Source organism: Chlorocebus sabaeus, chromosome 20 (assembly GCF_047675955.1).
Source record: "Chlorocebus sabaeus isolate Y175 chromosome 20, mChlSab1.0.hap1, whole genome shotgun sequence".
Taxonomy (NCBI): domain Eukaryota; kingdom Metazoa; phylum Chordata; class Mammalia; order Primates; family Cercopithecidae; genus Chlorocebus; species Chlorocebus sabaeus.
Window position 1 is genome coordinate 1,755,767 of NC_132923.1, and position 22,036 is coordinate 1,777,802.

Here is a 22,036-nt window from a genome sequence, read left to right on the forward strand (position 1 = left end):
AACTCCTAGCCTCAATCAATCCCACCTCCACCTTCCACGGCTCTGGGATTACAGGCATGAGCCACCACAGTTGGCCTAGTACAAATTTTATACATACACTTAAATATATCCACTTATGTTTAGTAGCTTAGTTTGAGTAGCTTTAAAAATAGAACTGACCTTAAAGTAATGACTTAAATAGACATTGTAAAGTGGTGCAATGCTCACGACTCAATATTGAGTACAAAAAAAAGCAAGTTGTATGTATTAGCCCATTCTCACACTGCTAATAAAGACATGCCTGAGACTGGGCAATTTACAAAAGAAAGGTTTAACGGACTTATAGTTCCACGTGGCTGGGGAGGCCTCACAATCATGGCAAAAGATGAAAGTCACGCCTCACATGGTGGCAGACAAGAGAGAGCTTGTGTGGGGAAACTCCCCTTTTTAAAACCATCAGATCTCATGAGACTTACTCACTATCACAAGAAAAGCATGGGAAAGATCTGCCCCATGATTCAGTTACCTTCCACTGGGTCCCTTCCATGTGTTGTGGGAATTCAAGATGATATTTGGGTAGGGACACAGCCAAACCACTTCACTATAGAACAAAATTTATAGTATAATCCAAACTGTATATATATAAAGGTCAGTGACATCCACCACCTGTTTGCCCTTGAACAAGTCATTTCACCTGTCTGGGCCACAGCTTCCTCCATTTTAAAAGTCCCTGATTTCAGTTTAAAAGTCCCTAACTTCAAATGTCAAAGAATTTACTCATTCCACACATATTTATTAAGTGCTTTACCATGCAGCAGATACTGACCTGGGCTCTGAGTATGTGACAGTGAACAAAACAGACAAAGGCTTCTCCTGGAGCTCACATTCTAATGAGAGGAGTGGGGAAGTCAGACACAAAACAAACAGTAAACATATATTAATAGCACATCAGTAGTAATAAGTACAATGGAGAAAAATGAAGAAGGAAAGGGACATTAAGAGTATGGGAGGGCAGATGGGTTATATTGAATGATCAAGGAGACCTCACTGATAAGGTGGCATGTGAGTAAAGACCTAAAGGACATAATGAGGCATAATGTGGGTCTATAAGAACATTCCAGGAACAGGAAATAACATAGGCTCTGGGCAGAAGTATAACTGGCATGTTCAAGGAAGAGCAAGAGTGACCAAAGACAAGCAAGGAAAAGCAGTAGGAGATGAGGTCAGAGAGAATGAAGAGCAGGATCCTGTAGCATCTTGTAGAGCATTGCAAAGGCTCTAGCCTTTACTCCAAGCGCAAGGGGAAGATAGTATATGATTTTGAGAAAAGAAGTGAGAAATATGACACACATTTTTAAAAGATCACAACAGCTGTGGTGGTGAGAATAGATTATAGGATGGCAAGGGTGAGTGCAGGCAGGCCCGTCAGGAGGCTATTGCAGTAATCCAAGTGAGAAATAATGGTGGCTTGGATCAGGTGGTAGGAGTAGAATACTGAGAAGCAGTCAAATCGCTGGGTGCATTTTCATGTAAAAGCAAGATTTAACAAGGTTTTGTATATTTGAGGAGCCTCTGTCTAGGGTGATATGGTTTGGCTGTGTCTCCACCCAAAATCTCGTCTTGTCATCCCCATAATCCCCATGTGTCGAAGGTGGGACCAGGTGGAGGTAACTGGATCATGGGGGCAGTTTCCCCTATGCTGTTCTCATAATAGTGAGTGAGTCGCACGAGAGCTTATGGTTTTATAAGCGTCTGGCACCTTCCCTGCTTGCACTCACTCCGTCCTGCTACCATGTAAAGAAGGTGCCTGCTTCTCCTTTGCCTTCTGCCGTGATTGTAAGTTTCCTGAGGCCTCCCCAGCGATGAGGAACTGTGAGTCAATTAACCCTCTTTTCTTTATAAATTACCCAGTCTCAGGTTATTTCTTCACAGCAGCCTCAGAACGGACTAATACATAGAGTCTGGAAGCTAAAGGGTAGGTGGAAGCTCCATAGCCTCCTTAAAAATCGATATAAACTATCCAACACAAGCAGCTGCTACTTTTCAAATGCAAAAAAATTTTGCACAGTGATGCTGTGTCCCAGGAAAATGGAAGGCTCTTTAAGGTCACCCACCAAACCATCAAGGTTGGTCATGTTTCTAATCTGCCTAGAATGGCTTCTCTGAGAAGGTCACATCTTTCTGGTAACTACATTGGGAAAATAGCAGTGCAGGAAGTCAGCAATCTCCACTGACGACTCATCTGAAGTTTGCCTTTCTGAGAACTTGTGTTCCAAAGCAAAGTGTTTTATTTGCCATAGAAGGGAAGGGAAGAAGACATGGAAACAATAATACAAGTTCATTAGAAGAGTATTCCGTTTTAAGAAGAGGGGCACTCACCCTACACTCCAAATGCCTATCTCTCCTCTCCCCCACATCTTATCCATTACTACCTTCTCAAGATTTTCATCACCAAAAAGAAACAGACCCCAGATAGTTCAGTCTACACCCCAATCAACAGAGCCCTGAAAAGGTAAACAGAATGTTTTGGTTATAATGTTTTATTACAAAAGTAATATATGATCATTATAGAAAAATAAAATAGGTCATCAATAATTTTATCACCTTGAAACAATCACATTTAATTTGTTGTTAGAGGTTAGTCTGTTTTAACATTTCTGAAATCATATAGACTTACATGATTGTTCTCATGTAACCTGTAACATAAGTATTTCTCATGTTGTTACATCTGTTAATAATAGTGGTTTGATTAATTGTATTGGCTGTGTGGATGTGGAACAGAAGATTCTTGATGTCAAGAAGGGCTGAGGCACAGAAAGTGCAGTCGGTCATTTGGGACCATATTGTCTGTGGCTTTCAGGACAGGGAGCTTCGGGACTCAGGTAGTGACTCTGGAAGAGTCCTTCTCTTTTGGAACTGCAGCATCCCTTCCTCAAGGGGAATTTAGTCCAGGAAATACCAGATCCTCGCCTCTCTAATTCTCTTCTCAAATCCCAAGGCAAAACAATAGAGACCTAATGTGGTGCTGGTAATTGGGCCGTTTGTTTTTCTGGAGCTTCCGACTGCAAAAGCAGTGAATAGGTGGTTTTACTCTCAGCATGAAGAAGGCAGAAACCAGCAGTAGGGATCCACAGAAAGGGCATAGGAAAGACGATGTTAAAGAGGCCAGACATGGTGGCTGAAGCTGGCCATCCCAGCACTTTGGGAGGCCGAGGCGGGCAGATCACTTGAGGCCAGAAGTTCGAGACCAGCCTGGCCAACATGGCAAAACCCCGTCTCTACTAAAAAAAATAAAAATACAAAATACAAAAATTAGCTGGGCGTGATGGCACATGCCTGTAATCCCAGCTACTGGGAGGCTGAGGTATGAGAATCGCTTAAACCTGGGAGGCGGGTTTGCAGTGAGCCAAGATAGCACCACTGCACTCCAGCCTGGGTAACAGATTGAGACTCTGTCTCCAAAAAGAAAGAAAGAAAGAAAAAAAAGATGTTAAAGGAAAAATCTGAGGCACAATATACTTTTAAAAAGTTATTTGAGTAAGAAGCAATTCATGAAGTTTAGTGTTCCAGTGGCAAAATGTCACAGGCAAGTATTTATTGGGGAAATGTGGAAGCAAAATAAAGACATCTGATTTGTTTTCAATTACATAATTGTTTTTGGGGGTGGGTATCTTGTTAGAAAGTCCCTAGACAGATAGTTATATGTTAGTAGGCTGCTTATGATTGGCTGGGGTTGTCTTATTTCTAACATAAGCATTTACCAGAAATGATCCAAGTTAAGTTTTGCTTATGCTTGTAGTGTGACCCCAGTGAAGTTTTGCTTATGTTTCTAGTTTAAGCAAAGTTAAAGCTATTTCTAAGGGCCAGGTGGTTTTGTTTGCTCAGGAATTTTTCCAGTCTCCATTTAAATTTTCCTTTAACAATTCCCCTCTTTTTGTCATCCACTCAGCAAGCTTGAGAGTGTGACCACATGGCATAACATTACTCCTAGTTATTACTGTTGACATTGTTGTTGGGAGGAAGAGTCAGGTAGATGTTTTTATCATCATCAGTAGGTGCCCTGGGGTTCAGAGTCATGTAGCCGCCGTCAACTGTTTCATAGTCATTGTTGGTTTCTTCAAGTTGTTTCTTTCTGAGGGCAATCGTTTGACGTCCAAGTGGCTGCAGGAAAGCATTTAAAACCCGTAGGATAATTCAATACACCGGGGAGGTAAATACAATAACTATAAGGAGAATAATAGCCAAGGATTGAAAAATTCCTCTGAGCAAAGATTCTCGGGAGCCAAGACTTAACTAATCGAATAAATTAATGAATACAAATAAATATTATCTGATGAAAAACTCACATTTGTTCTTTAAAGTCTTTTAAATTTTAGGAGGCTATTGTTTTGCACTAAGCTCCTGCACTAGGCCCAAACAGAACAGACTAAAAATCAAAATGGAATCACCCATGATAAAGTTTCAAGTCGCCAAACAGAAACTACATTGTTATCTGGCCTTTGGAAAAATCAGGAGAGAGAGATAATAACGTAATAACCTAAAAACCTAATTTCGCAAACAGGCCAGTTTCAGTTGGCATCCTTACAAAAAAGTAACCTGATGTTAACCAACCAGTTATTTATTGTTGTTTCCCTATTCTGTCTTTTGCAACTTTAACCAGCTTTAAAATAGCCAATCCACTTTAAATTCTTTGTTTCTTTCTTCAGACCATTCTCTGTCTATGAAGTCAATCTCCTCTGCTGTAACTCATTGGAAATCTTATTCTAATTTAAGGAGGCAAGTGTTGCCCAGTTCTAGAATCACCATAAAGCCAACTGAGATCTTCAAGCATTTCTTTTGACATCAGTAGGAACACAAGCTCTTCCTTGTTAAGCATTAAGATATCAAGAACTTCTATTGTGGGGTGCTATTGAGGCTAACTTGCTCATTTTAGATTGTATTGCTTGAAAGGAATTTAGGGTATTATTCTATTTAAAAAACAGAGTTAATATTTGGAGCAAATTATGATCTTAGTTTTTGAGTTTAGAGGGCAGCTAGGTGAAACAATTTCTAGATGTGAATTTGAGGCAAGTTTAAATGGTAGACTGAAGATGGCAGTTGCAATGTGATGTGCTTTACTGGTTTGCAAGTTGAATGTCTCTGGTTATTTCATTAAATATTCTGGTAAACTCTCTGAGTGACTCACATAGCAGCAGGCATTAAGATTGGTATTAAGGCATACATGCTCTGTTGTAGTGAATTTTCTGAAGCTTAAAGTCACCAGTTTCAGTTTGTAGAGCTTTGGGAAAAGGCAGTTTTAGTTTTTAATGCAACTAAAAAACAAAATATCAGGAGTCAATCCAGGTTATAGGGAGATAGTAAAACTTCAAAGAAAATGAACAGGCCTAGAATTTGACAATGGATGCACCATAGTTTTCTACTAAAATATAATCTTTTTTATTCTGGAGAAAAATATTTTTATTTTCCATTTTTACCAAAAATCAAAGTTAACTTTTTTGCAAAAATAAATCTAGTTTCACTAAATTTGACCTGATTATTTATATAGGTATAATAAAAATAGTAATTTAAAAATATATTTTAGCCAGAGCTTTGGTGATATCCAAGACACTTTACTGACTTTGTGTCAGTCAACTTTAGTTTTTAAAAACTATCTAGTAATTGAGAAATCTCAGATTAGACCTTTAAAAGCCTCTCTAGGCTAAGAAGCCAAGCCAAGGACTTGCCCAATTATGTCCTGTTACAAGGAGAATAGATTCTTATTGAACCTATGCAAATACCCAGATTGAAAATGAAAATACTTAATAAGAGTTTCCAAATTCTGAAACAATCAGGTAGAGAGAAAAAGATAAGTGGAACACTTTTTTATTTTTGTTTTAGTAGTTTGTCTTATCTGGAAATGGTGTAGATATTTAATGAATACCTGTCATTTCATTTAACATAGTTAAAGTGGCAAACATAACATTAAACAAAACCAACTACGTGTCATCTCAAGGTATTTTTTTTTACAAATTTTGTAGGAGACAACATGAGCTTATTTGGGTAAAACTAGGTAGAATATTCACTTTCATTAATACCAATATTCTTATTTATTAAAGATTACCCAGGTAAGATGAAGTTGAAAAGCATTTTGGCAAAGTTCTTTTTTTCTGAGAAAATATGTAATTTATACAAGTGCTTATTTTTCTCTAGGTTAATTGAGTTCCTTTAATACTGTTTCTAATACATACCTTCAGGAGGTAGAATAATAGTATGTACAAATAGCATACATATGTGTAGATATACATAAACATACAGAAAGATGCAAACAGAAATTCATGGCTTTTGTTCTGAAATTTTAGCCATGTGCCAGGTACAATAATATAAAACTAATTAGTTGGATCCAGCTTCTGGGAGTTAAAGTTAGCTGTTCAGATGGCTGACACCTTTTATTGATATTTTTGGAGAGGACTATTAAGATTTTTCTTTTGCCAGTTTGTTTCTCAAAAGTTCCTCCTTTTTTTTTCTTTTTGATGAGTCATTTCGCTGAAGCTTGTGTTTTAAAAACATTTACACACCTCGAAGGCCCAGAGAAAGGGTATTAAGCTTTCTCCAATAAGGAATTTTGGGGCATTTTCACCTATTATGAGGAGTCAATCTTAATGAGACTGTGGATTAAATTTTAAATGACTGACTAAGGAGACATCTAGTTTGTCTGGCCTAGTTCCAATTAGTTTTTATTCTTTTTAGCCTTAGTGGTTGCTTTTGTAATAGTTCATGTGTGCAATAACAAGAGTTAAATTTAGTTGTTGTAGATGCTCCTGGTTCATTTGAGGATCTAATTTTTTAAGGAGGTTAGCATTGAGTAGGTTCAGATGCAAAAAGCAAGCAAAGAATAATTTCTTATTAGCACATTGTAGAGATTTACTGAGAGACTATTTTTAAAATCATTCTTTTAGAAACCTTTATATACCAATCAAAAATGTTTATCATTGTTTCTGAGACATTTGGGATCTCATTTTTTCCCAGTACATCCCTTAAATGAACAATTTTTTCTAGATTTAAACATCCTCACTGTGACCATTGCAATTTTAAGTCATCTGTGGTAAGGCACACCTATTTCTCTAGAAAGTCACAGGTTCTGGGTCCATATTATCTGAACATAAAAATCACTGTGTTTCGGATGGAGGAGTCCCAGACTCTGTGCATTCTGACAAAGCCATAATATCTTGTCCTTCTGAAATTTACCTATCTGAGGACTCCAGTTGAACCCCCAGTTCAGTTTCTGTTAAACACCTAGTTCAATCTGTCAAATACCCAATTCGACCTCTAGATCCCAATCCAGAAAGCAGACCTTGTCTGGAAACTAGTACACTATACTAGACCTAGTGTAGTTCCTGTTGAAAACAGATGAACTTGACAAACACCCAGATTAACTGCTGAATCAAATGAGAAATAAAATTACTGAAATAAACTCAGAGAGCTCAGGACACAGTTGCAAGCCTGGTATCTGAGAGGGACTTACCTAGTGACTCACAAATGCAGTAAGAAACCAGTGAACACAGTGGGCTCAATGGGTACCTATGCCTGGTTACCCATTGCTCTTAGGGATATCTGGAGGAGAATCTACTTTATATCCTACTTCTGACGCCAAACTGTTAAAGAAAAATCTAAGGCACAATAAAATTTTAAAGAGTTCATTTGAGTAAGAAGTAATTCATGAATTGGGTGACACAAACCAAAAGAGGTCTAGTGTTTTAATGACAGAAAGTCAGAGACAAGTATTAACTGGGAGAATGTGGAAGTAAAATACAGAAACTTGATAGGTTTGCAGTTACATAATTGTCTTTTGGGTGAGGTACCTTACTGAAGTGTTCTTAGTCACATAATTATGTTAGTTGGTTGCTTACGATTGGTTAGAGTTAAATCTTCTTTCTGTCTAACATAAACATTTACCAGAAATGATCCAAGTTAAGTATTACCTATTTTTAGTTACAACCCAACTTGAGTTTCACTTATGTTTGCAGCTTAAGCAATGATAAGGCTATTTCTAAGGCCTGGGTGGCTTTGTTTGCTCAGGAGTTTTCAGGCCCAGTCTCCATTTTAATTTTGCATTAACAAAGGCAAAAAGAGAGGAAACAGGGGAGGAGGGATGGGGGAGGAGGAAAAGGAGATGACTGGGATTACTCACCTCAAATTGGGCAGCCTTCACAGGATCAGTGGAATTGGCTGTGGGGAAAAAGAAAAAGATAAGCCAGGGCACTGCTGTTGAAAAGGGCTTGCCCTTGCTGATGCTGAGGCTGCAAAATCATAACCAGACTCAAGGCAAGGACTGCTGACCCCTTGACACAGTCCTGTAAGACCAAGGGCTAAGTAAATATGGCCTCATGTTCCCACCCTTGGGGTCACCCAGCCACAGCCTTCCCCACGGGACACACTGGTGGAGGGAAGCAGTCACTTGGGCCACACTCTTTTCAGGGAATTGCTGAGCTTTCCTAGAAGCAAACCAGACAGCTTGGGGATCTGAGATATTGGAGAAGAGGTACAGGAGGGGTGTTCAGCATCAGAGTGAAGTCAAGTCCAGGGTTTTGCTGACCACATCAGGGAGAGAAGGCTGAGGGCCATTTCCACATTGTCCAAATGTCGTGCATCTTTGTTGGAACTTTGAAGAATATAGTAAGTACTCCATGGCATTAAAAAGGAAGACAGAGTGAGAAAGTAACAAGAGAGAGAAAAAGAGAGGCAGGGAAGGAGAAAGGGAGAGGGAGGGAGAGAGGGAAGCACTTTCTCTGGTTAGTGTCCAAAACACACCTAATTGCCTCATGTTTTTGGCATAAACTGACTTTCCCAGTGTGAAAAGCAGCCTCAGTATCTGCAGAGCAGCATTACTCAGGAAGTTAGGAGGCGTCTGACACAATGTATCTAGTCTCTTACCCCCTGAACACAGAGAGTCTTTACTGTAGCAAACCACATTCTGAATTCCCCTTCTAATACATTCCCCAACAATTCCAGCAACCCAGCTCTGCCTTTTGGGAAAGGATTTTTAAAAACCTGTTTATGCAGCACCAACGCCTGGCTGCAGAAATGCCTTGTGAAATGTGCTTATGCCAGTGTAGACAGAACCACACAAGACGGATAATCCAGTTGCTCCGACTTTGTTTTTTCCAGATCTGCTTTGGCCCTGGTGTGAACACAGGCCCCTGTCCCCACTGGGCCCGGCCAGCGGACATGCAACCTTGCTGCAAGCACAGTGGGACGAGTGATATTTTGCTCAAGCTCTCAAATCTGTTGGCTCTGCTCTGAATCATACTCCAGCCATCTGAGTTGGGGTCTTTGACAGCCTCTTTTTCCTGCCTGTTCCTACTGTCATGGAAGCCCCCAGAGAAAGCCCCGGTTGCCTTTGTGCTCTGACTTTACCTACAGTCTGGAAGTTGCCTGGCATCCTCCTGGAAGTTCCTTTACATGCTCCCACCTAGGCCAGGGTTTGAGTGGCCCCTGGCTCTCAGAATGTCAGACCTAGAAGGCCTGAGAGGTCATCCCAGTCACCCACTCATTTCCTCAGTGAGCAGACTGAACCCCATCAGGGAGACTGACTGGCTCAAGGCTCCACTGTGTGATGGGGGCAGAACCAGGCCAAAATTCAATCAACCTTGAGTGCATGGGCATGGGAACCAAGCTTTGCCCACAGAGTAGAGCCCACTAGTGCCCCTAGTCCCCAGGAATTTTCTCAAGCCCAAACCTCCTCTTAGCATTCCACAGACCCCTGAGCCTGGCCACTCCACCCGAACCCTCCACAGAGACAGATTCCTCAGCAAATCAAGGGGTTTCCAGGCCTCCTCCTCCTTTCCCCTTAGAATCCTGCCTCCCGCATCCGATTGGCCTCAGTCTTACAGCCCCTAGCCCTATCCTTTGCCAGCTCCGCCAAAGCTCCACGGAAAGACCAAAGTATCTCTGATTTCCTGCTCTGGAAATATCACCAGATTCCTGGTCCTAGAAATTTGAACACAGCCCTCTCTATCTGGGACTGGTGTTTCTCTTCTCATCTCCAGAGAGGTCCTCTTTAGGCCCAGAAATTAGACTCAGAGCTGACCAAGCGATTTGAGCCCCGGCCATCCCCTCACCGATGCTCCCTCCCTGGCTCCCAGCTGAACTCGCACAAGCCCCTTCCGGCTGGCTCTGGTCCAGCGGGCAGCCCTGGTGAGCCATCACTGAATCCCTGAGACAACCCTGTATTCACCTGGTTTCTCAGTGAGGGTCTCTCCCATTTCCCTGCACTCAGGGTTTCCTGGGAGAGCTGGGAGGGGCACACAGGAGGTTAGTAGGATTAGGGGGGTAGTGAGTCCTCAGGACCAAGGACCAGGGCCAGGGTTGGATGGGACCAGCTCAGGCCTTCCCTCTGGCAGATGCTTCCCGTCCTCCCACCCCCAGCTCCCCTGCTCAGGGGCTGCTCCCGCCTGGAAAAGCGCTGGTCCAGGGGCAGAGCTCAGCTCACCCATGGGGACGCCCAGGAGTGTCAGAAAGGCCATTCATGGCATCTGTCTGAAGCTTGCTCTGCCTTTTAAAAACACCTCTGTGTCTCAGTCTCTGTCTCTTTCTCTGTATTATCATCAGTAATTGAGGTCCTGGTTATGAACCAATTGCAAAGTGCTTTGTGAGGTGTTAGTGGGATTATTTCTCTTTCTCAGCAGCTTGCAGCACCCTCTCTACTCCCCCGTGACACCCATATGAGCCCCACCCAGCCTCAGTCCCTGCCTTGGCCCGGTGCCTGGAGAGTCCTCCTTCCCTAGCTAAGCGCTGCCCTCACACACCACCTCCTCCAGAATGGCAACAGCCCTGTTTGTGTGCTGTTACTGCCTGACAGGCACTGGTGTAAGAGCGTCAGGCTCTTTCATCCCCATGGCAATCCTGTGAGGTGAGTCTTATTAGTGCTCTTGCTGAGGATGAACTAATAAATGAACTAATAAATAAAATGTGGGCCTAGATCTGAATGCGTATCTAGCCCTAATAGAGGGATTCTGGCAATGTCTGGGGTTAGGGCCTGGACCAAATGCAAACTGATAACAAAAGGGACTGGGAGGAGCTACAAACCTGAAATCTGCTTTTTCCTGCAGTAGATCAAGGCCACTACAGCAGCAACAATGGCCGCTACAGCAATCCCAGTGACCACAGCCACAATGATCCCCATTGGTGAAGAGCTGCCCACGCTGGGCACTAGGGAAGACAGACATTAGGACAGGATGGGGGTTACTATTTGAATGACAACTTTTGTATTCTCCCTGTCCCACCTCCCACCTCCTCCAGTGCTATGTCCTAGTGCTTGTCACCCAAAGCTCTTCTGTGCCTGAGTCACTCACCAATGCAAGACTCACTACATCCCCCAGCCTCACCTGCACAGGGTTTCTGTGGCTGGACTAATGCCTCCTGCCTATCCAGGTTTCTCCACCAAACTAATAAAGGCACATTGGCGAGCAGGCAGGAGCAGAGGAAAAGAATCCCCTTAGCCCTTGCGGGCAGTAGGGAGGGTGGACCCAAAGCCTCGCATAGCTGGAGGCATCATTACTCTACCGAGCACAGCCTTGAACAGACTATGACATGTCAGGCTCTCTGGAGTGAATGGCTATAACATGAGCCATGAGAAGAAACGAGGCAAACTTCAGCTCTTAGGAATGCCCAGGAGCTTAGGGAACCTCTGCACCAATGAGGAAGCTCTGCTTCGCTGCCATCTTTAGTCTGGGGCCTGCATTTCAAAGTGGAACAAGAGCCTGACTACCTATTACCTGGGAGGTGAGGGCTCCAAGTTCTGGCCCCTACTCCTGCTCATTGGCCAATACTTAGCCAGGCCTCCACACCACTCCTCTTTGCTCCAGTGCCCAATTTTGCTGCTGTGGCCTTTCTCAGACCTCCGTGTAGGCCCATGTGACCTTAGCGCTTGTCCATCCCCTCTTCTCCCATCCCTACATCTTGGCAGATTCCCCATACCTTGGACAGTGATGGTCACAGGTTTGGATGAGTATAGCATGTAGCCTATGTTTCCTGTGCAGTGGTAATCACCACTGTGACTGTGGTTTGCTTGTGGGATGGAGAAGTTGGGATTCACATGGGAAAATTTCTTGGATTTTCCATTCTGGAAGAATGTGACCTTCATCAGAGGCTTGTCCTTCCAGCTGTGGCACCTCAGCATGATGGTTTCTCCCTCCCGGAACTCCAGGTGAGGGGTCTGGAGCGCCAGCCACTCTGAAAGACACAAATATGATAAGAAAAAGTTGTAAGGCTAGATTCCAAGAGTTTTTCAGCTCATTTTCAGAGGTACATTTTCACAGAACTTGAAACGATGTCTGTCAGAGAGAAATGAAGATGCTTCATGACAGATGTGAGCATTCTCTTATAGGCAATATATGGGATTATATATCTATGGGACTTCTAAAAAATAGAAGTTTTCAGAAGTTTCAAAGATGCAGAACAGATATTTAAAACAATTCTGAGGAATTTAAAATACTATGTTTGAGTAGAGAAATGAGTGCATTTCAGTAACTGTAGAGGCTACTCAACAGGGCCTGAAGCCATCAGTTTTTGTGGTCTGGGGATTACTAATTTAATGGTAAATTTTGTACAAGCTTTGGGAAGTGAGGGTGGGCAGCCACGAGCTGTATTAGCAATGAAGTAGAGCATTTCCCCCCTGTTTTCCACATGCTGTTGCTGGTTAAAAAAAAAAAAACAGAGCCGGGTGCGGTGGCTCACGCCTGTAATCCTAGCACTTTGGGAGGCCGAGGCAGGTGGATCACGAGGTCAGGAGATTGAGACCATCCTGGCTAACATGGTGAAACCCCGTCTCTACTGAAAATATAAAAAATTAGCCAAGCATGGTGGTGGGTGCCTGTAGTCCCAGGTACTTGGGAGGCTGAGGCAAGAGAATGGCATGAACCCGGGAGGCGGAGCTTGCAGTGAGCCAAGATGGCACCACTGCACTCCAGCCTGGGTGACAGAATGAGACTCTGTCTCAAAAAAAAAAAAAAAAATAGCGCCTTAATCATGCCTCATCCACCCTGTCAGTCTGTTCTGGCTGCTATATCAAATGGGTGGTTTATAAACAACAGAAATTTATTTCTCCCTGTTCTGGAGGCTGGGAAGTCCAAGACCAAGGTGCTTGCAGCTTCTTTGGTAAGAGCCTATTTCTTGGTTCACAGAACTGAGGCTTCTTGCTGTGTCCTCACATGGCGAAAGAGGCCTTTGAGCTCCCTTGGCCCCCTTTTATAAGGGCTCTGCCCTCATGACCCAATCACCTACCCAAAGACCTCACCTCCTAATACCATCACTCTGGGGGTTGCTATTTGATTAATTTATATCATATGAATTTTGGGGGCACAGAAACATTCAGACCATACTATACCCTGTGTGAAATCTTCCATCCACATAAGAAAGAAAAAGGTATGACTTTTGAATTCACACAAGTGAATTCAGTATTCAATTGTGACTCTGAATAAAAGGGGCATTCAAGAAAAATTTTAAACTTAAAATCACTTTTTCCTTTTTGCCTACAAACATCCTCACTCCCAACAATTCCTTCCCTTCATTGATGGCAGAGTAATCAGATTCCAAAATTCAGCTACCTCGGAGGACAAATCTATTAACAAAGTTTCGACAAACTTAATAAAGAAGAAAATCAAATTGCTCTATCATAGGAATAAATATAATTTATTTATATTTATTGTTTTATTTATATTTATTCAATTTTAACAGTTTTTTTTTTGTTTTTGAAATGGAGTTTCGCTGTTATTGCCCAGGCTGGAGTGGAATGGCACGATCTTGGCTCACTGCAAACTCCACCTCCCAAGTTCAAGTGATTCTCCTGCCTCAGCCTCCTGAGTAGCTGGATTACAGCCATGTGCCATCACGCCCGGCTAATTTTGTATTTTTAGTAGAGATGGGGTTTCTCCATGTTGGCCAGGCTGGTCTCAAACTCCCGACTTCAAGTGATCCACCCGCCTCGGCCTCCCAAAGTGCTGGGATTACAGGTGTGAGCCATTGTGCCTGGCCAAAAAAAAAGTATTCTGTATATGAAAGGCCAAGTACCATTAATGAGATGGCATGAAACAGAAACTAAAGTCAGGATTGAGATTGTGGCTGTGCCGTTCACTGCTGAGTTCTTGGGTCTAATCAGCTTCATTTCTTTGTACAATGGATGGGTGGGACTAGGTAGTTTCTCTCTAACAACTGTTCAGATCCCAATTTTTTTTTTTTTTTTGAGACAGAGTTTCACTCTTGTTGCTCAGGCTGGAGTGCAGTGGTATGATCTTGGCTCACTGCAACCTCCACCTCCCAGGTTCAAGCGATTCTCCTGCCCCAGCCTCCCGAGTAGCTGGGATTACAGGCGCCTGCCGCCTCACCCAGTTAGCTTTTTTGTATTTTTTAGTAGAGACGGGGTTTCACCATGTTAGCCAGGATGGTCTTGATCTCCTGACCTCGTGATCTGCCCATCTCGGCCTCTCAAAGTGCTGGGATTACAGGCTTGAGCCACTGTGCCCGGCCTGTATTTTTAGTAGAAATGGGATTTTTCCATGTTGGTCAGGCTGGTCTCGAACTCCCGACCTCAGGTGATCCTCCTGCCTCAGCCTCCCAGAGTGCTGGGATTACAGGTGCAGCCACCACGCCCAGCCTTCAATTTGTATTATCTATATTTTTACATTTTCATAAGAAGAGTCAGAAGTACTATCAGCTGTCTCTGGGAAGCCAATACAGAGGGGAGCTATGATGTCATTGGGTAGCTTTGAGGTCAACTCAGTATTTATTTATTTCCCTTCAGTAGAGCACCATCAAGAGAAAGCAACTCCACCGCCAGGATCTCTCTGGTACAGCAGCAGCCTTAAAGGACCACAAAAACAAATCACCATCTCAGTGTTGAACAGGAGAATCTAAAACACTGAATGTTTACCCGCGACCATCTCCAGGGTTTATGCACCAAGAGTGCAGCTCAAGTAAACAACAGTAGAAATGTGCTTATATTTTCAGACATTGGAAGCAGGTAGAAACAGTATCTGAGCCAGGCGTGGGGGCTCACGCTATAATCCCAACACTTTGACAGGCTGAGGAGGGAAGATCACTTGAGACCAGGAGCTGAAGACCAGCCTGGGCAACATAGTGAGACCCTGTCTCTATAAAAAGAAATAAAAATAAGTCGCTTGGCATGGTGGTGTGCACCTGAAGTCCCAGCTACTTGGGAGAAAAAAAAAATACTATCTAAAAGCATTTTCTCTACAGACTCTATTAAACTGAACACTGTCAGATGTTTACATAAACCAAAATCAGATGATGTGACTCCTTTAATTAAAGCCATCTCAACTCACTCAGGAATAAAAGTCAAAATAGTTGCAACAGCCTGTCAGCCTCTGCTTGATCTACCCTTCACCCTCCCCTCACCTCTGACCTCATCTTCCAGACAGAATTCTGTACTCCCACCTCCTCCCAGCTGTCTGGCAGCCTGCCGCCTTAGAGCCTTCAGAGGTCTATTTCCTCCAACCTCTCTGCTTTACCACACTGCCTCAGGAGGAAGGTAGTTGTTTGAAGTAGGGATTTCCTTCTGCTTCTCTCACACTCAGCTGTGTGTGGCCTTGTAACCCCCTTGCTCAATCAAGACTGAGGCAAAAACAACCTAACACATGCTGAGAAAATTATTAGAAATTCCCCCTTCCCCCACCACACATGCTAAGCAAAGTGGGTGGGTAAATGGGGAATGAATGAGCAACTCACAACAGTGCTTCCCAGTAAGCAGGCCACCCCTACTCTTTCCTGCAAACCTCTGCCTGTAAACAGATTTAATCCATCCTGGCCCTCCCAGGTCCACCCCAGGGCCTTCCTCCACTGACCAGAAAGCACAGTCAGATGAACAGGGTCGCTGAGGCTGGTCCAGCCAGTCTGGCACCTGTACTCCCCACTATCATTGTTGTTGGCCTTGAACCTGTAGCTAGGTTGCGTGTGGGTGGGGATGAGATTCCCATTGTGGAACCACTGAGTGGAGTCGCTGTCAGGGCTGTGAGCCCCCCCGCACGTCAGAGTCACAGAGTCCTCCTGGAGCACGTTGATCCACGGGGGCTCGAGTTTCAGCACAGCCTTCGGGGGAGCTGCTGAGAGGCAGAGAGTGGAAAGGAGTGTGAATAAATAACCCTGAAGGGACTGTGGATGCCAAAGGAGCTCCCAAGGGAGGTCAGGTACCAAAGAGTCCTATTGTAGATGCAGTTCAAGATCTGTACTTGCAGCAGCCTCGTTCCCTTGGGTCTTCAGTGGATCTAAGAAGCAAATCCCAGACCCCACTAAAATGGGGGAACTGCCCATGCTGAACCCAAGCTTGATTTTCAGTGGAACAGACATATCCCCCATAGCAAACACAGCATCATATTATGAGGATATAATACTGTCAATACAAAGAAGCAAAGGGCATACTCACCAGTTTGACTGTCTGCAGAAGCTGTAAAAGAGAAGAGAGTGGATCAACGTCTAGCAGGAGAAGATGGCTTCAAATTTAGCTGCGTATGTGAAAGGGGCAGGGGAGGTGAGCTTGAGCTCTTCCTTCTCCAGCACCTATCTCAAGATCTTTTTTCCAGTTTATCTTTTATAAGAGTATTCACTTCATATGTCCCCCTTATCTGATTCCCTGTTCCTCCTCATGATTACAAAGTACACATGAATGTTTGGTGCAGAATGGATTTTCCAGGGACTACGTAACTACCTCTAAGTTCTGACCTTAAAAACCACTGGAACACTTAAGAAATCAGGGTCCTGTCTCTTCTTTCAATCTGTCCCCTGCTTCCAGGGCCCAGGCCTGCTCTTTACCACACTGGTGCCTAGAGTCCAGGCAGTAGGAGTGTCTGAAATTGCACTCTTTCAGAATGACCCTCACTCACCCAGCAGCAGTAAAACTGTCAATGGTTGAAGCAGCCACAGGTTGCTGGGACATACATTCTGAGACATTTGGGTCTCCATGGTCATCCCAGCACTGTGCCAACGTCCAGTCGGGTTTAAGAGAGAAGCTTAGAAAAGAGGAAGGAAATGGTTTCATCTTCTTGTGCAGCTGTCATCAGTCCTCAATTCTGTTTCTGCTAACCAATCAGGAACAACTCCAGTTAGTTGCGTCTGCTTTACGGATAAGTCTATTACACACCACCTTCTGTCCTTGTGAAAACCCCGGGGAGGGGTTACCATTGTGCTGGCTGGTATACCCCTCCTTAGAGTATTCTTTAAGATAACTCCTGGTCAAAATCTTATCCAAAGGCATAAGAGCAGTTTGCTTCCAACCGGAGCCAAAAATGGCCAGCAATACAGCCTGCTGGAGAAGAGGAGACCAGAGCCTGGGAAGAAGATAATGTCCAGCTATTTTTTATACCCATAGGACAGAAACTTAAAGTAGAAAATTACCTTGTTTTTCACAATATTTTCTCCTACTGAAATTTCCTTTTCTTGAAACGGGAACCTTTTCTGCCCCTGAAACTGTAAGTGGTTTTTCCTCTATGTTTTCCATTACAGAAATTGTAAGGAACTGCCCATGCAGAGCAGTTGATTTGCACACGTATTTATATATTTCAAAAATGGAACACAAATAATAGGGTTATAAATTGGCAAACATTTTTGAAGGGGATTTAGGCACTATCTATTAAACATTTGAAATTTGTAAGCCTTATCACCTGAAAATTCCACTTCAAAAAATACATCCAATAGAAACACTTAGGTGTGAAAAAAATATCAACAAGAATATTCATTGCAGTATTGTAGCATATAAGGAAAAAAGTCAAGATTAGAAGATAATGGAGACAGTTCAAGACCATCCTGGACAACAGAGTGAAATGTCATCTCTATAAAATTAATTAAAAAGTAAATAAAATGGGGGATTTTATTAAATAAATAAAATTTATTATTTTTATAAATTTAATAAAATCAAATAGTAACTGCCTCATAGAGTTGTTTTGAAGGTTAAATAATGTCAGGTAAATTAATTGTATAAAGTACTTAGAATAATAACTAACAAAAATATCAGAAAATGTTAAATAATTTAATTACTATCTTTATGCTACCCTTTTATGGATGGGCCTGTGAGAAGACAGTGATACCCCTGTATTTAGTGGGTGGTATTTTACCTGAAAAGGGTGGTCATTCCCAGTCCCTAAGGAAGCATGTTTCCCAGAGCAGATGGAGAGCCACTGTTGGTGCAATGGGAATCTTGCTCGCCATAGTGGCTGCTAGTCATCATGCCCCTAGTCTGGACCTCCTGAGAGTCAAGGCATACAGGATGCAGTCCAGGGTGGGAAGTATAGCAACATATGCTCCATGGAGTGGCAAGTTGGGAGTAAGCTAGTAAAGACCCCCCAGGGAGGTGCCAGCAGAGCCAGAGACATATTCTGTGGAGAGTATCTTACGAAGAATGTGACAGGGAACATAGGTCTGAGAGGGTGCTGGTTATGGTAGATTCAGACCTTGTGATCATGGCTAGGACTGGAGAGATTCCTAGGGGTATACCCACACGCTGAAAATTAAATGCACACTTCATTACTACATAGGCAAAAGAATATTATCCTCACATATACAGGTGGCAAAGGAAGGAGAAACAAATTGTTCTATACTCTGCTTACCCATGAGATACAGTATACCCCACCACAGTCCAACTGTAAAATTTCAGGACAATGATTTTGAATCTAAGGTAGTCTTTAAAAAATACAAATATGTTTAAACTTTTCCTAAAATTTTTTTTTGTTTTGAGAATGAAGTCTCACTATATTGCCTAGGCAGATCTTGATCTCCTGGACTTAAACTATCCTCCCACCTCTGACTCCTTAACAGCTGGGATTACAGGCATGAGCCACTGAGCCCAGCACTTTTCCTAAAACTTTTCTCAGACTTTATAGCAATATATTCTGCCCAATCCCCAAGACCACATCCTGAATGACTCCTGGGAACTAACTCTGTGGAAGGGACTTAAACCTTTGGGGTAGCCAGATAAAGCTATTCTCAGCAAGGAGAAATTTCCTAGAAACCAACCACAAATATTTGTCAGTTCTTCAGACTTTTCATAACACTTTGTATTCTTCATTCCTAAGTAACTATTGTACCCTCTGCAATGGATTTTATATTTTTTTATAATTTTTAAAATTTATTTGTTTTTCATTGTCCTTTGGTAAAATCTCCTGAGAGTCCCAAGTCTTGGGAAATCAAGGGAAGAGATTTTTGTCCACTCTTTGGCCAGAACACTGAAAGAGAATTGGCATATCCCCGAGAGACCTATTATGGCAGGGTCAGCAGTTATTAAAGAAGAAGATTCTAGAGAGAAATTGTGATGTGGGTCTGAATCAAAGCCTCTAGGTCAACCACCCACTCCCACGGCACAGCAAAGCATGAGGTGCAGTGTTCTGTTTGAGTGTGGAAGTAGGCATCTCCTTTCACCTACCCAATGCCGTAGCACTCACATTCCCAGGGCATCTATCTCTGGCTTATGTTCTCAAAAGACAGTTCACTTCTTCATGTTGTTTCATTAACAAAATCTCCTCTTTGAGATGATAGGGATGTTGGCACCCACACAGAATCAATAATGTCAAGCCAGCTCAAGAAGCGCTACTCCTGCTTTTTTGTTTGTAGGAGTTCCTTCCTCAGTGGGGTTCTAGTTTGCCCTCAAGGGGGAGGGAGTCTACAGTTAGGCTTTTATTAAGTTACTTTTCAGATTGAATCCCATTGAGGGAGAAAGACAGGCATGTTAGATTTACCATCGAAGTAGAGCTAAAGAGATGCTGTGGAATAAGGAAAAGTAAACACAATGTGTAATCAGCATAAGTGGAAATAAATGGCAAACTGTGGAAACATGATACTTGATACACACTTCCTCCTCTGCTCCTAGGGGGTGGCTGTAGGCATTAAAAGAGACAAGGCAAGGAAAAGCTGCAAACTCTCTGCTCATAAGTAAGAAATAAATGATAATTTTGGGTCACCCCAAAGACAATGTCATTAGAGGATATTGTGTTTGAGGCCTTGAGAAGTGAGGAGAAATCTAAAATGAGAAATAATACTGTTTTAGTTTCTCAGAAGATCAGAAAAGTAATTTTTTAATACTAAAGAAGATAGAAAACTATTCATTACTACACCACAAAGAATTCAAGAGAACCAGGATTTAAGACACAAGAGAAATTTTATATTAAGAAGTTCTGGCAAATTAAACATGCTAGGACTTCTGAGCAGTCAGCAGCATTAAGTAAGGTATGCTTCTTCCAGAACTTTAGCTCCAGCTTTTGCCTCCCCCCTTACTCCACTTTTGCCTCTATATATTAACATTTTACCTCTCCCACGTGAGGATCTGAGCTTGGACATGATCCCTGGTTTTTGGCTTGTTACTACTCACAATGTGCTGAGAGTGCATCATAGTCTTACCACACCGCAAGTAGAGACCGAACAGAAATTGGAATTCAGACTACAAGAATAGAAGAAAAAGGCATTTTTGAGGAAGAAACATAAAAGGGAACCTACTAAAAATTTAAATGACATATCAAAAGCCAAAAGATGGATAATTTTCCCCTGCTAGGGAAAATTAGGAAAGGGTATATTTTTCTAGAGAAAATGTATGTGTGTATGTGCGCATGTGTATGTGTACATATGTGTATGTACCTGTATGTTTGTATATGTATCTCTGTGCATATGTGTGTGTGTAAATGTGACCTACCAGAGTACCATGACTCGTATCATATAGTAAGAGAGCCCAAGGTTTTATTTTTGTTTTTTTGTTTGTCTGTTTTTGATATTGAGAAGGGCAGGCAATAGAATTTATAAAGAACCTAAGAAGATTAGTTGTTTTTGTAGGTTTTACAGACAGACTTTGTAAAGGAATAGTTCTTGAGAGAAGAAATATGTACTTGGATTTAATATTTAAATGTATGATAGGCACTCCAAGAAGATTCAGGGCCCTTATGTACACACATCTCCTGGTGACTTGTCCTGTTATTTCAGGTTGGTGGACAGAACTGTAGCAGTTCCTTTGTAGGAGGAAATTCTACCAGGCTTGGATTTTTAGCAATCCTGCTGTAAGATTTCCTAACCACCTACCCCAACACATTTTCCAGAACTTATAGAAATTCTATTCAGCATCCATATCTCAGGAGCAGCATTCCTGTGGTGTTGAAGAGGATTTCAAACTTAGTGCAAAAGATCTACAAGAATTTAAGGATTATGATAACCTGTGAACAAGATCAGGAATAGAAACAGTATGACCCACAAAAACAAAGATTCAAAGTCTTCCCCTATCTCTGGAAGAAGTTCATATATAGGAAACTCTCCCTGAGGAAGGAGAGTTGAAATGTGTCTGAGCACAACTGCCACTGGAAAAGAATATCTTCTTTCATTATTATATTGGACATTGTTATTTTTCCTGTGATTAGATATGCCTCTGACCCATTAGAATGATGAAGTGCAAACAGAGCTTCAGAGGGGTGTCCTCAGGTATAACTGTGAGAATTGCCTAGGAAACAGCCTCAGAGCACCCAGACAACAGATTTTCATTCATTCAGCTAGTATCTATTGGGTACTTACCAGGTAGTAAACTGTTCTAGATGCCTCAGATACATTCGTAAATAAAACAGACAAAAATCCCTGCTTTCAGAGAGCTTCCATTCTATTGGAGAGAGACATAAAGTAAATAATAAACATATTAAATAAGTATATAATATAATATTATATGAAATGATACAAAGTATGGGAGAAAAAAGAGCAGGGAAAGGGAATTAGAAGCAGAAGTGGATTGCAATTTTAAGTAGGGTAAGAAGGTGACAGTTGAGCAAAGATTTGAAAGATGAAGGGAACTGAGCTCACAGCTATCTAGTGAAAGAACATTTCTGGCAGATGGAACAATCAGGTGAGGAACTGAAACTGCTTTATGCCTGGAATGTTCCAGGAGTTGTTTGGAGTGGAACTGAGGGAGGGAGGGAGCGGCAGGAAATGAGGTCAGAGAGGAAATGAGAGACCAGATCACACAAGACCTCATAAGCATGAGATTGTTCACTGTGACACAAATGAAATGGGGAACTTTGGGGAGATTTTGAGCACAGGAGTGACATGATCTGAA

At 42.4% G+C, this 22,036-nt stretch overlaps 1 protein-coding gene across 2 annotated transcripts; it reads right to left on the bottom strand.

Moving 5' to 3' along the window:
* Positions 1 to 2,503: 2,503 nt before the first annotated feature.
* FCGR2A (Fc gamma receptor IIa) lies at positions 2,504 to 16,980 on the bottom strand. 2 transcript variants are annotated; one of them, XM_007976390.3, is made up of 7 exons: positions 16,851 to 16,980; positions 16,394 to 16,414; positions 15,816 to 16,070; positions 11,935 to 12,189; positions 11,044 to 11,166; positions 8,147 to 8,184; positions 2,504 to 4,140 (listed from the first exon to the last, which is right to left on the bottom strand). In XM_007976390.3, the coding sequence occupies exons 1-7, from the start codon at positions 16,933 to 16,935 to the stop codon at positions 3,967 to 3,969; spliced, it is 951 nt and encodes a 316-aa protein (XP_007974581.3). In that variant the 5' UTR covers positions 16,936 to 16,980; the 3' UTR covers positions 2,504 to 3,966. The 2 variants fall into 2 exon arrangements, with proteins under 2 accessions (XP_007974581.3, XP_007974580.3); XM_007976389.3 differs by having other exon boundaries at positions 15,816 to 16,073.
* Positions 16,981 to 22,036: the final 5,056 nt, after the last annotated feature.

Coding starts and splice junctions, on each gene's coding strand:
- FCGR2A (XM_007976389.3), bottom strand. CDS start 16,935: ATGACCATGGAGACCCAAATGTCTCAGAATGTATGTCCCAGCAACCTG. Junction 16,415..16,850: donor GACAGTTTTACTGCTGCTGG/GTGAGTGAGGGT, acceptor TCTCTTTTACAG/CTTCTGCAGACAGTCAAACT. Junction 16,074..16,393: donor TTCTGCAGACAGTCAAACTG/GTGAGTATGCCC, acceptor TCTGCCTCTCAG/CAGCTCCCCCGAAGGCTGTG.